Here is a 15,239-nt window from a genome sequence, read left to right on the forward strand (position 1 = left end):
TTTACAATTTGCAATTATTTTGCAATTAGGTTTCATTTATTCATTTACTTTTTTGGAAACATGATCTTTTGAAAGAGTTTAACAGTTGTATAATTCTATGTTTTCCTCACTCCGTTACATAAATGTAGATTTACGTTAAACGCTTATATGAATTTGCCATCTTGGAATTTAGAAGAAATAATAAACAGGCTAAATCACAACAAACAGCGACAAACTGGATCAGAGAACAATGATTTAACACTGTTCCAGAAGAACATCAGAAGTTTTGCAGGACTCTCAGTCAGGTTCCTGTAGTATTTCAGGACCCTGCAAGCCTTGTGACCTACTTACATTTTTGTGTCCAATCGTAAAGTTTCCTACGGATAATTTAATGATATTTAAGAATAATAATAATAAATCCAGCTCAAATTTTTAAAGAACATTTTTTAATTTCCAGTATATCTTGCGCAAATTTTTTTAGAAAAACAGCTGGTGTTTTAAGAAAAATTCCTGCCGATACTAACATAGTTTTAGATACATTAGTGTCTGTGTTTTGTGATCTCTATCAGCATACTCAAGCTTTTATTGATGAGTCGGTGGCGACTCAGATCTGGAACTCATTAACATCTCATTTAATAAGACAAACCGATCAATAGGCCACACTGAACGATAGAAAGACTTCTGCTTGCTAATTAGTGGCATCTCTTAAAACCCTTATTAAAGTGTCTCTGTTTGTATTTATGTGTGTTTTAAGTGGGTCCGTTTTCAGATAAGCTTCCGTAAAGACTCTTTAAGGCAGTTCTCTTTGGTGAGTCTGGGTAAAATACAAAATTAACAAAATTAAAAAAATTTCAGAGATCAAAATCTCCAAAACTTTGTGTCCAGAATGTTTCAATAACATGTCAAATAATAAAAAAGAAAAAAGAAAAAAAGAAAGAAAAGAAGAAAAAAGATAATTATATAAGCACAGCTCCATCCTGTCATTCTTGTATAGTTTTTCTGAAGCAAACCATTTTTTCTCTGTTCTACAGGTATGCACTTCATTTCCTTCTCCAGAGCGGCATTACTTACGGTATAATGATTCTGACCGGAGTTGAGCACATGCACAAGTGAGTCCATATTTTCACATCTTTAGAATCATTGAAAGTTTTTTTTTTTTTTTTTTTAATTATTATGTACTTTACTAAAGGCCCTATGAAATGGCTGGACAAGTGCAGCATTTCCTGTCTTGACATATTGCACAAAAATGGCCTCAAAGCTAATAAACTGACCTAGGCACAAAATTCAATTTTGGAGTTTATCGGGTCTTTAATACACATTTAAAGACCCATTTCATTTTAATACATATTTCACTTTAATACACATTTCTGTGTTTTTTAATTTTAAACAGTTAATCAGTGTTGTTATTAGTTTGTCTCCATATCTTTCTTCAAAATGACTACCATTCAAAGTTCAAAGTTTGTGGTTGGTAAGATTTTTTTTTTTTATGTTTTTGAAAGAAGTCTCACAAAGACTGCATTTATATGGTCAAACTACAGTAAAAACAGTAATATTGTGAAATGGTATTACAATTTTAAAAATTCTATTTTAAGATATTTTAAAATGTAATTTATTCTTGTGATGGCAAAGCAGTAATTACTCCAGTCTTCAGTGTCACATAACCCTTCAGAAATCATTCTAATATGCTGATTTTGTGCTCAAGAAACATTTATTATTATCAATGTTGAAAGCTGTTGTGACATCTTTTGTAACATTATAAATATCATTACTGTCACTTTTGATCACTTGAATGCATCCTTGCTGAATAAAAGTATTCATTTTTTTAAAAAAACAAAAAAACCTTGATCCTAAACTTTTGAACGGTAGTTTAAACTGTGGCTATGTCTCTGAAACTAAATTTTTTTGTTGACATCACCAATTGTTCATTTTTCAACCCAAACAATTCAGTCAATTCCTTTTGAATAAGTAAAGTACAGTCCACTTTTGTTTTTTTGTTATTGCATGTCATGCTTTTTTTTTTTAAATTGGTTGTGAACACCATTACTTTTTACTTTAAACTCAGTAGAGCCCATTGAGCAGACATGTGTGACCCCTTCATAGCCCCTTTTTCATTTGAAAGGTCCATGCTGATAGAAGTTGTGCCCTCTCTTCTGATGAAAGAGTTGAAAACTGACCCAAAGATAATTATAATGAAAAAGACATCATTGCCTTCACCCGCTGACCATCAGTCACTGTCCTCCTCATGGGTGTAATAAAATCTTCCATTATTTCCCTGCTGCCGTCTCCTGCCAGCTGCCAGGAACTTCTTACTAGGTGGTAAATATAAAACTGCCTCAATGTCAGACTCCTGCTAAATGGCCCCTTAGGGACTTTTTGTTTCAAATGAGGTGATATTACTGTCTTAGGAAGATTCAGGGGCAGTTGTTAAGGTAGACAATTCTTGGCCCTCCTTTTTCTGTCTTCCATTGGTGGGTTGTGTAGAAAGGCGATTGACATGATTGGTTGTGTCATTTTGGGAAACATACAGCGGTTGAGACCATTCTATTTTTGGCCTTCTCTAGGAGGGCAAACAGTTTTGCAGACCTGCAAAACACACTCGCATTGTTGAATGGAAAGCACACGAACATTACACACACCTCGTCTATCTTTGTACTCACACCTGCAGTGTCTGGGGACCTGAGCTGAATGTGTCATCGCTACCGCTCGAGTGTGCGTGTGTGTGTGCGTGTGTGTGTGCACGTGTGTTTTCGTGATTTGTGAGGACACAAATTTGTATAATGACATGGGTATTACACTGGTATTATGACGTAAACATGAAATATGAGGAAATTTCACGAGTCCTCGTATTTAAAATAGCTTTAAAAACATACTAAACAATGTTTTATTAAAAATGTAATAATGCAGAATGTTTTCAGTGATGGGCAGGTTTAGGGGTAGGAGTAGTGTAGGGGGATGGAATGTACAGTTTGTACAGTAGAAAAACCATTACGCCTATGTAATGTCCTCACTAAGACAGCAAAACAAACTTGTGTGTGTGTGTGTGTGTGTGTCTGTGTGTGTGTGTGTGTGTGTGTGTGTATGTATAAGAAATAATGAGAAGGACTGGGAGCTTCTGTTGTGCTAATCCCTTCAAGCTTCATCTGATCTTCCCAAACTTTGTCTTTGAGATAAAAATGGATCTTACGTTTTTAAAACCACATGATTACTGTTCTAATGACCTTCTGTTGTTATGTAACTGTGAACACAACAGAAGCAAAATAGGTTGGGACTTGAAAATTAACTTTTTATATTGTGATTTTCTTTAAAAAAAAAAAAAAAGAAAAAGAAAAAGCTGTACCTGATGTCTTATACTAAGCTATCAATCAGTACGTTGCATCTGAAGATTGAAAGTGGAATATACTAGAATTTTTATTTTATTTTAATATTTTACATGACTATTCCAGGTCTAGAAATCACATTTCTAAAATTAGGATTCCTCATATATCCAGATTTTTCAATACAATTCTGGTTCTTCAAAGAAAAGGAAAAAAAAAAATTAAAACAGAAATATCTTGATTTTTAGATATTTTAGCTTAATTTAATAATTTTTTGTTTTGTTTTAAGTCATGTTATGTCGTATTGAAGCCCCTTGGAACCATGCTGAAACTTCCCAGTGGACCCTGGTCCCCATTTTGCCATAAACCAATACATGTAAAACCAGCATAGCTTTGTAGAAAATTATTGCGTGAGTCAGTGATCAGTAATGCAGTTTACAAAAATTGTGCAAACAATTGGCCAATCAGAATCCAGTTTTCCAGAGAGCGTTATGAAAATACCAAACAGACTGAGCAAACACATGCAGTCTGTCTGACAGTGATAATGTCAGTGATAATGAAACACCCTCTATGGCACTGACAGTTTCACCTGTGTGTGTGTGTGTGTGTGTGTGTGTGTGTGTGTGTGTGTGTGTGTGTGTGTGTGCTTTTGTTTATATTACATTGTGGGGACCAAATGTCCCCATGATGTAATATAAACCTGAGTTCACCTACATCGTGGGGACCAGCCAGCGGTCCCCACAATGTAAATGGGTTTATAAATCATATAGAATGAGTTTTTGTGAAAAAGTAAAAGTTTGCACAGTTTCCTGTGAGGGTTAGGTTTAGGGGTAGGGGCAGGGTAGGGGGATAGAATGTACAGTTTGTTCAGTGTAAAATGCATTGAAGTCTATGGAAAGTCCCCACAATTCACAAAAACAAACATGTGTGTGTGTGTGTGTGTGTGTGTGTGTGTGTGTGTTTGAGGCTATGTATGTGCGCCGTTTCTCATGTTCTAACTCCATTTTAATTTCCACATTCTTTTTTCTGCATTTTACAAGAATGGGGAGCAATAATGTCATTAATTTGTGTAGAGAATAATGGTCTATCTACACGCAAACACACACACACGTCCACCGTCTGGTGTTCAGGCTCTGCAGATCAAAAGCTCTCATCACCGTTGAGAGTTCATTTCTGAGAGTGAAGAGTTCGGCATGACTGTGCTCTTTGTTAGCTTTTTGTTTTTAAATGATGTTTGTTTCTGGGTTTTAATGGATCACAAAAAAGTCTCTGTATGTCATCTTTCAGGCCTTTATGATATTAAAGCTCTTATAAAACTACAATTTATTTGTATTACCTACAGAAAAATGGTTGTAAGTACATTAATGCATCTGAAATGGCTTGGATGTGAAACATGCTCTTTGGTTCTCATTGCAGATACTGTTTGGTGGTCGCCCTGGGTTATCTAAGCTTCTGCCAAATCACCCGGGTTTACGTCTTTGATTATGGCATGTACTCTGCCGATTTCACGGGGTAAGAACATGTGAGGTTTCTGAGCTTCGTTGTTTACGTTTACCCATATTTATTTACATTGTTTTTTTTATTTTTTCTCTCCCTGACAGACCGATGATGGTCATCACACAGAAGATTACCAGTGTGGCTTTCGAGATCCATGATGGTGAGTGTGTGCGTGTTTATTTAAAGTTTAGAATACACACAGGAATGATGCATTGGGATGCTGTTCCAGGCGGCTGCTGTTGTGATTGTCAAATGTGCTGCCAAAGGGCCAGAGAAACTAATTAAAGAAATGGAAGGCAGTGGGATGAAATGAAAGCAAATGAAAACAAGCCCTCTCCTTCTCTTCGCCCCTCTATTGTTCCACAGGGTGACAGATAGGGTAATCTGTGTATGATGAGTGTTGCACCATCTAGCACTTCTCAATATTACCGTTATCACTAATTAATTTCTCTGTCCTCTGCTGAGTTCATCTGCTGGCCTGCAAACCTTTGTCATGGAGAAGCTTTTGAACAGAGCAGATGCTTTTGTCCTTTCTGCTGGAACCCTACTGGATGTCTAGTGCAAGAGTAGGCCGATACTATGTTTTATACCATGCAATGGTAATATTGTGTCACATTTTGTCTATATTATTTATGCTGCACAGGGTTATAATTTTAAATTTGATTTTTTTTTTTTTTTTTTTTTTTTTGTTTCAGTGTCTTAGTTTTAGGGTTTTTTTTTTTTTTTGAGTTTGCTAGTTTCAGCTTTAGATTTAAATTTGTTTATAGTTTTATATAGTTATTGTTTTAATTTGTTTTCAATTTTTTCAATTTTCTTTAAATATACCATGTATCTAAAAATGAAATTGAAATGAATTTGTGGATATTTATGTTGATTTTGTTTTGGAGTCATTGAAATATAATATCTAGTATAATATCATGTAAAATATAGTTTAGTTAAAATTTTTTCCCAGTTATGTTTGTTTTTATTTTTTATGTCAGTTAACAGAAACATTTTTTTTTTTTTTATTAAAAACTCCACTGTAGGTGTTAGCAATATTTCGCATTAATATAGAATTAAGTTAATGTGGTGTCACAGATCAGTTTTTAAAGTCATTACTATTTATTTTTTTATATTATTTTTGAGTCTGCTTTTAGCTTACTACATAACATGAAGCTATTTTTCACTGATACCAGACATCATTTATTTGTTATGAGTAATCTTTTAGTTTATGTCTGTCATATTCCAGATAAAAATAGAAAATAATCAAAGGATATTAAGTACTTTTCATTTGGAAAGTATTTAATTCACTGGATAATCCAGAAATGGGCATTATCACATTGGTTATTTTTCATAGATTTCCAGAACAAATACTTATATTGTGATATATTCTGTTACCGTGATATAAAATTACTCATTGCGTGGTATAAATTGAATTTAAGCTTTCCGCCAGGACTCTTATAAAGAGGTTTCACTCGGCTGTTGCCTTGAATAACCTGTCATTGATATTCCCTGTGGTCCGTAGAACACTAATAGGACAAAGTCCCCCATAGAAGTCCTTGCAGACCTCCATCACTAGCTCTGGGACATGTTGGGGCCTATTGTGAGTGAAGCTCGGTCTCTGCACTGCTGCTGCTCACTGGATCACTCATAAACCTTAATGAAAACTTTTTAAGTGGCTCGTCTTACGTGCAATAAAACAACAAGAAATGATTCAAGCCACTTACACTGGGTCGCCTTGCCTTGTCTTATCGTGCAGCAAGACAAACAACTGAGGCAGAGGAGACTCATGAGTCGACCACATGAACTCTGAGCCAAGTCAATTTACAGCACATTTCTTCCCTCTCTAATTACCTCTGTAAATCAGGAAGAGGACAGGGAGTGTTAGACAAAACCACTTCTCACAAGCTCAGAAGCTGTGAGGGTACTATACTTCCTCTGTGCTCAGATGCAAATAAATTTCCAGCTAAATTGTGTTTTAAAGAAATAGTTTGGCCAAAAAATTTAAATTCTGTTATTGTTTACTCACCCTCGTGATATTTCATACCTGTATGACTTTGTTTTTTCTTTGAAAAACAGAAAAAGGAGGCATTTTAAATAATGTTCTGTTCCATCTTTTCCATGCAGTTACAATGAATGAAAGCTTTCAATGGGGACTGAATTACAGATCAAAGTTCCTCAGACAAAAATGACTTTTATTATGGATTGAAGCTGTTGGTATATATATAATATATATATATATATATATATATGCATACTTTTTTTGTGAACAGGAATGGCGAGGAAGGAAGATCAGCTCAACCAGAGTCAAAAACTATTGGCCATAAGGTATGTAGATTTAAAAGAAGCTTAAATTAAACTATTTACTGTATAATACAAAGACAAAATTAAACGAAGGAATGAGTGTATATGGTTGTGGTCTAAAAAAATAGTTGCTTTGCCCTTTATCACTACAAGCTATCTCAAGTCTCTTTACTAGATATGATGCAATGCAATTCTAAAATCATCCTCTTTTCTTCCATGTTTGTGTTTCATCCAGACGGATGCCCAGTTTATTGGAGTACTTCAGTTATAATTGTAATTTCATGGGCATTTTGGCTGGTCCCACCTGCTCCTATAATGATTACATTGCCTTCATTGAGGGCACCCCCTATCGACACAGAGAACTTGAGACCAAAGGAAAAGTCAATGGGAAGAGCAGACTGAACGACCCATCACCAAATGTTCGTTTTATTTAGTCGTTTGTATTTTTTAAAAAATATCTTTAGTTTGTACACCAAGTCATATCACCGTAGCGTGAAGGCTGAACAGATGTTCAAAAGTTTGGGGTTGGTAAGATTAAAAAAAAATGTCTTCGAAAAAAGTCTTTTATGCTCACAACGGATGCATTTATTTGATCAAAAAACAGTATAAACAATTTAAAATTACACTTACAATTTAAAATAACTGTTTTCTTTTTGAATATATTTTAAAATGTAGTTTATTCCTGTGATGTCAAAGCTGAATTTTCATCATTACTCCAGTCTTCAGTGTCACATGATCCTTCAGAAATCATTCTGATATGATGATTTGGTGCTCAAGAAACATTTCTTAATTTAATCAATGTTAAAAAAAAGTTGTGCTACTTAATATTTTGTGGAAATCAGGATATATTTGTTTTCAGGATTCTTTGATGAACAAAAAGCTCAAAAGTACAGTATATTTAATTTGAAATAGAAATCTTGTGTAATAATGTAAAAGTCTTTAATCTAATTTTTGATCAATTTAATACATACTTGTTGAAATAAAAGTATTATTTTCTTAAAAAAAAAACATACTGACCCCAAACTTTTGAATGGTAGTTTATATTATCAATATTTTATGTAAAACTATTCTTAAAATGTACATAATTGGCTTATTTCGAGTTCATATCAGTTTGTGCACTTCTGTTTCTTAACAGACAGAGGTCATCCGAAAACTGGCCACCTGCTTCATCTCGCTGCTGGTCTTCCTCTCCGTCTGCAAAGTCTGTCCTGTGGAGCGTAACGTTGATGATGATTTTATTGCCACCACGCCCTTCTATGCTCAGGTGGTCTACCTGTATTTGTCCATGCTGACCACCCGGCCTAAATACTACTTTGTTTGGACTCTGGGTGCGTGGACTTCCTGCCTCTCCTTCTATTCCCATCTGGCTAGCTTTTTCTCTCCTTTTTTGATCTTCTTTGAAAGATAATAATGTCTAAACTGATTTTCCCTTGCTTCTGTTCTGATGTGGGATATTTTGTTTTGATTTTTAGCAGGGGTCTCATGCATCTAATATTCTGAAGGGGAATTAGATATGATCAGTCTAGAAAAAGACAGTTTAGACCATTTTATATACAGTATATATAATGCAGTATATAAGATATACACTAACCAGCCACTTTATTAGGTACACCTTACTAGTGGCAGGTTGGACCCCCCTTTGCCTTCAGATCTGCCTTAATTCTTAATGGCATAGATTCAGCTAGGTGCTGGAAACATTCAGAGATTCTGGTCCATATTGACATGGTAGCATCACGCAGTTGCTGCAGATTTGTCGGCTGCATATCCATGAAGCAAATCTCTCGTTCCACCACATCCCAAAGGTGTTCTATATTTGATTGAGATCTGGTGACTGTGGAGGCCATTTGAGTATAGTGAACTCATTGTCATGTTCAAGAAACCAGTTTGAGATGATGATTTGAGCTTTGAAACATGGCATGTTACTCCTGCTGTAAGTAGCCAATCAGAAGATGGGTTCACTGTGGTCATAAAGAGATAGACATGGTCAGCTACAATTCTCAGGTAGGCTGTGGCTAATAAACAATGCTCAATTGGTACTAAGGAACCCAAAGTGTGCCAAGAAAAGACCATTATACCACCACCAGCCTAAATTTTTGATAAAAGCCAGGATGGATCCATGCTTTCATGTTGTTTACAGCAAATTCTGACCCTACCATCTGAATGGTGCAGCAGAAATCATGACTCATCAGACCAGGCAACGTTTTTCCAATCTTCTATTGTCCAAATTTGGTGAATTGTAGCTGTTTTCAGCTGACAGGAGTGGCACCCGGTGTAGTCTTCTGCTGCTGTAGCCCATCTGCTTCAAGGTTCATGTGCGTTCAGAGATGCTCTTCTGCATACCACATATGTAATGAGTGGTTATTTGAGTTACTATATAATAGATAATCCACACTGCAACATTTTTTTGAGGAACATGACAAAGGCTTCCAAATTCCCCCGATCTCAATGTGATTGAGCATCTATGGAATGTGCTGGACCACCATGCATCTTGCAGAACCTAAAGGGACTGCTGCTAATGCCTTGGTCCCAGATACCACAGGACATATTCAGAGGTCTTGTGGAGTCCATGCCTTAATGCATCAGAGCAGTTTTGGCAGCATGAGGGGGACCAACGCAATACTAGGAAGGTGGTTTTAATGTTGTGGCTGATCAATGTATGTATGTATTGGAATCCATTTGGCATATTAATCTTAAGCAGGTGACCCCTCATTTTGAATGGGCAATGACGCTTCTGTCTGTTAGTCTGTTTCCTATTTTCAAGTTGTCCTTTCTATCCTCCTAATGTGTTGCACATGTCTGTTGAACCATACTGGAAAGAATAATTTAATCAAGTATTAGCAATAATTTGTCTTTCATGTTCCATCATTATCATTTATGCTGTACCTCGGGTATGATTAATTACACATTAGGATGCTTCATCCATCATCTGTTGTGAGGACTGGTTGTGTGACCCATTTGAATTGGGATCAACATCTTACACAACACATACTTGGTCCTAATGGCTTGTGTTTTACTGCCCTCTTCAGACAAAAGATGGAACTAAAACTCATATTCCTGCAATTCAATTCATGTAGTAAATTATGACATAGTAAAAAAAAAAAGATTTCACTATTATTTATAGTTCTTACAGTACACGCTTCTTTGAAATATGAAAAACTACGAACATATCCAGAATTAACTGAATGCTTAATTTGAAAATTACACTTTATATAAAGGTAGAAACAAACTATTTTGGGTTTCATAACATTTATTATGTCTGATTTGAGAGTATTTTGACACTCATGTTGTATTTCTAAATAGCTGATGCCATCAACAATGCAGCAGGATTTGGCTTTAATGGCTACGACAGTGATGGTTTGCCTCGATGGGATCTCATTTCCAACCTCAGGATCATGAATATTGAGGTCAGTTGAGCTGCTGTTATTTTTATTTTATTTATTTTTTCTCACCCTGAATGAATCAGAAGTGCCGTAATCAGTCAAGTCAACTCTTATATTTTTCAGCTTGCTACCAGCTTTAAAGTATTCCTGGATAACTGGAACATCCAAACTGCACATTGGCTTAAAAGGTAAGAATAGGTAGAGCACTATTGTATTATAAACATTGTAAAAATGTTTTAAACAAAACGTTTTAAACATTGTAAAATGTTTTGGGGTTGATAAGATTTGTAATGTTTTCAAATCTCTTATGCTCACCAAGGTTGCATTTATTTGGTCAAAAACACTGTAAAACCATAATAGTGTGAAATAATATTACAATTTAAAACAACTATTTTCTAATTTTATATATTTTAAATTGTAATTTATTCCTGTGAAGCAAAGCTGGATTTTCAGCATCATTACTCCAGTCTTCAGTGTCACATGATCCTTCAGAAATCATTCTAATATGCTGATTTGATGCTCAAGAAACATTTCTTAATCATTTTAACATGTTGAAAACAATTGTGCTGCTTAGTATTTTTGTGGAAACCATGAAAAATTTTCCTTCGGGATTCTTTTATAACATTATAAAAGTCTTTACTGCCACTTTTGATCAATTTAATACATCCTGGCTGAATAAAAGTATTAATTTGTAATTACCTGTTACCCATCTACCTTCATAACTACACAAATTCAGTTCAGTTATGGATCAATAATTAACATGTTAGAAATCAAGGAAACAGGCCAACAACAGACACTATACAAAGATTCATTGCTTTAGATGAAAAGAGCAGAAGAAAAAATACCTTGCTCATTTCATTTACATGTTAAAATGATGATTATTGCATACCGTTTTATTATTTGTGACACTGTTGTCTTGTAGGGTGTGTTATGAACGTTGTCCTTACAATCCCACCGCTGCCACCTTCTTGCTGTCAGCCATGTGGCATGGAGCTTACCCAGGCTACTACCTCACCTTCCTCACTGGCATCGTCATCACTCTTGCAGCCAGAGCTGTGAGTGACATCACACACTACCAAACATCAAATACACTTCAGATAAGGAACATTCCTCTCACTTACATCAGGTGTTGCTATTTGTTTGGCCATGAGGAGCACTGGGACTTTTCCCAGTGGGCCGATTGACTTTTGGGACGGCTGATGAAACCAAATGTCATTAAAAAGTAATTATTTCTTCAGTGAAGAAACGGTTGAGACTCTGAAATTTATCACAAAACTTTTGGTGGGAAAAATAATGTGCATTTTAATTGTTTCAGTTCATAACAATACATTTTAGAATAAATGTATCTACTTACAAATGAAGTGTGCGCCATCTAGTTTTATTTTATTTCTACATGACTAGTAATGAAAAAAACTTGCAAGCCCTGAAACTTTGAACATGCATCAATTTGAGACAATTATTTAGATTTTTTTCTTGCACATCAGACTATTTTCAACATATATATTAATTTAATTTTTGTATACATTGTATTTAAAACATACTTTGATATAAATATTTATTACAATATTTAAATGGTCAAATTGTGAAATTTGTTAAATTTTCATGACTTTATCCTTATTGGTTGAAATATATTATTTTCCAAATACATTAGTGTATCAAATAATAGTGGTGAGATTTTGCAACCCTAAATATCAAGTGATTTTTTTTTCACCCAAATTCTACCCCAATGAATAATTTGCCTAAACAAAATGTTTTTATCATTAATTTTAAAAGGTTAGTTCACCCAAAAAAGAAAATTCTGACATTAATTACTAACCCTCATGTCGTTCCACACCCGTAAGACCTTCATTCATCTTCGGAACACAAATTTAAGATATTTTTGATAAAATCCGATGGCTCATGAGGCTTCCACTGACAGCAAGTAAATTTAGACTTTCAAACACCCAGAAAGGTACTAAAAACATATTTAAAACAGTTCATGTGACTACAGTGGTTCAACCTTACTGTTATGAAGCGACAAAAATACTGTTCTGTGTGCCAAAAAAACAAAATAACAACTTTATTCAACAATATCTAGTGATGGGTGATTTCAAAACACTGCTTCATGAAGCTTCGAAGCTTTACGAATCTTTTGTTTCGAATCAGTGGTTTGGAGCACTGCCAAAGTCACGTGAACCATTGAAATTTCAAAACACTTATGACGTAACAAAGCCTTGTTTACTAAAATCACAAGACTTTGGCAGTTTGAGATCGTTTGATACACGCTCCAAACCACTGATTCAAAACAAAAGATTCGTAAAGCTTCTAAGCTTCATGAAGCAGTGTTTTGAAATCGCCCTTCACTAGATATTGTTGAATAAATTTGTTATTTTGTTTTTTTTTTGGCACACAAAAAGTATTCTCATTGCTTCATAACATTAAGGTTGAATCACTTTAGTCACATGAACTGTTTCTGTGCATCTAAAAGTGTTAATTATCTTGCTGGCAATGGAGGCCTCACTGAGCCATCAGATTTTATCAAAAATATCTTAATTTGTGTTCTGAAGATGAACAAAGGTATTACAGGTGTGGAACAACATGAGGGTGAATAATTAATGACAGAATTTTCATTTTTGGGTTAACTAACCCTTTAAGGGTGAAAAAATAACACATGATGAATATCAATGCCTGGGTCACTGAGGGTTAAAGTTGTTATCCCTCCCTTTCTTAATGCAGTGTTCCCTTTTCTCCTTCAGGTGAGGCACAATGTAAGACCGTACTTCTTGGGTTCGCCAACTCACAAGTTTGTGTATGATGTCATCACATGGGCGGCTACACAGATTGCCATTTGTTACACAGTGGTTCCCTTTGTGCTGCTTTCTGTGGGCCCCTCGCTTAAGTTCTACAGGTGGGCAGGACAAACAAGAACAGATACTAAAAATACAGATTTTTTTTCTTTTTCTTCATTCATGACATTCTGCTGTCTCCATCACTCTGTAGGTCATGGTACTTCTGCATCCACATAGGCTGTATACTGCTAGCCATTGCACTGCCTGTGAAACCACGCCACCTGCGGCTGAAAGAGCAACAGTCTGCTGTACAACCGAGCTTGGAGAACACTGACAGCAACAGCAACCAGAAACCAAAAGCCTCATGAGTCCTGGAACACCGTACCAAACTTCTCTACACACACAGACTGGGCAAATGTACCTATTCTCCAGCCACACATGAAGAGAGTCAAATAAACTAAAGCTCACAAATAAACCAACCAACCAGCCTTTGTCTGGACTGATAGAGTAAGTCGTCTCTTGGCTCAGTATAGTGGTACTGGGATTCGACAGTGATTTGAGATGATGGAATCAAACCCGACTGCTATAAGAAGAGTTTTATTGCCAAGAAAACACTGTTGTATAGAATTATCTGACCTTGCCTTTATAATCCCACTTGTCACAGCAAGTATTAGTGTCCTAACCTGGTGGTCTTGTATCAGGATGTAAATAGGATTTTCTTGCAAGAGACAAGGCCAATATCACTTGCAGAAAGCAGGCAATATATTTGAAAACAGAGTTTTCATGTGGTTGGGGTAAAAATAAATATGGCTAACTAAACTAACAGGAAAAACAATAATGGATTTGTTGAAAAAAGGACGTTTAAAGAATGCAGGATGTCTGTGCAAAAAAAAAAAAAAAGTTTAAATAATGTTCACAAAATTTAAGAGAATTTGGTTCTTTTTCCAAGTCAGAAAGTCTGAATTGAGATTTAATTCCATGGCTGCACCATTTAAAAACTGGGCTCTTTGTTGTCAATGTTATGTTTGTTATGGTCTGTTGTAACGTCTTGTCCATTTAGTCTTCACATAAAACTCTGAAAGTTACACATTATACATTCCACTCTAAAGACCAGAGATTCTTTTCTCATAAATGAAAGTATTTCTCAGTCTAAACTGGGAATTTTGGAATGTTAGACTAATGTCCAGAAAAAAAAAGAAAAAAAAAAGGATAGTACTGTTAATTGCATGACTTTTTCGAGTCAGGCAGGCAGTGATTCTGTATGCACAGTAATGCACATTTTGTATGGCATCAGTCAGCTTCAAAGTTTAAGGTTGGAAACGAAACTGATGTTTGTGTTAAAGTTAAATGAAATTATAGAGGATGTCCACTGGATTTGTTTGAACCGTATTATGTTCTCTGTGTGGATCTGGTACATTTGTTTGTTTTGTTTTTTTGTTTTTTTTTTGCGAATAATGTGATTAAAAGGTCTTTTTACTACTCCTTTATGGTGTATTTGTCTGATGAACCAATTTGCAAAGATAATGTGCCAGCTGTAGTTACACATTCATTATTCTGTAGTGAAATGTTTGAAACATTGATAATTTAGCCTTCCGTATTCTCAAAAGCTTCAACCCGAGTAGTCGTCAACATCTGATCTTTGCTCTGCAGACATAAACCATGCACTTTGTGCCACTACAGATAACAATAAGTTACTTGATCTTGTGGACATTATGATATTGGGATGTTACTTGCACTACAGGCACTTTTACGTCCCAGTGGCAGATTTTTATTTCAGCATTTTCTTTTTGTTTCTGTCTTGGATTTTGTTGTTTATTTCTGCTACGTTTTGCGTTCAGATCAGTATAGATTTGTTTTCTGTTACTTTTTAAATAGAATAGATTTGTTTTTTTTTGTTTGTTTTTTTTCCCTTATCAGGCTTGCATTCATAAAATATGAAATATGCATCATAAATATGAAATAGAATTTCTTCATTTCACACACACACACACACACATATATATATATATTTGTAAGTT

At 35.1% G+C, this 15,239-nt stretch overlaps 1 protein-coding gene across 6 annotated transcripts in view; it reads left to right on the forward strand.

Annotated features, from left to right (window-relative positions):
• The window catches only part of mboat2b (membrane bound O-acyltransferase domain containing 2b), a 32,124-nt gene extending 17,095 nt beyond the window's left edge, over window positions 1–15,029 (forward strand). For 5 of the 6 annotated variants that reach the window (XM_067383054.1, XM_067383058.1, XM_067383059.1 and 2 more), the window contains 11 exons: window positions 1,011–1,088; window positions 4,710–4,805; window positions 4,895–4,950; window positions 7,043–7,097; window positions 7,309–7,492; window positions 8,209–8,401; window positions 10,374–10,477; window positions 10,577–10,641; window positions 11,376–11,508; window positions 13,189–13,340; window positions 13,433–15,029. In XM_067383054.1, coding sequence (XP_067239155.1) covers window positions 1,011–1,088; window positions 4,710–4,805; window positions 4,895–4,950; window positions 7,043–7,097; window positions 7,309–7,492; window positions 8,209–8,401; window positions 10,374–10,477; window positions 10,577–10,641; window positions 11,376–11,508; window positions 13,189–13,340; window positions 13,433–13,589 — 1,273 coding nt within the window. In that variant the 3' untranslated portion in view covers window positions 13,590–15,029. Of the gene's footprint in view, window positions 1–24; window positions 788–1,010; window positions 1,089–4,709; window positions 4,806–4,894; window positions 4,951–7,042; window positions 7,098–7,308; window positions 7,493–8,208; window positions 8,402–10,373; window positions 10,478–10,576; window positions 10,642–11,375; window positions 11,509–13,188; window positions 13,341–13,432 lie in introns of those variants that run through there. The other variant, XM_067383060.1, reaches the window with a different exon arrangement.
• The last annotated feature ends 210 nt before the right edge of the window (window positions 15,030–15,239 follow it).

The sequence above is a fragment of the Chanodichthys erythropterus genome, chromosome 4 (assembly GCF_024489055.1).
Source record: "Chanodichthys erythropterus isolate Z2021 chromosome 4, ASM2448905v1, whole genome shotgun sequence".
Lineage (NCBI taxonomy): Eukaryota > Metazoa > Chordata > Actinopteri > Cypriniformes > Xenocyprididae > Chanodichthys > Chanodichthys erythropterus.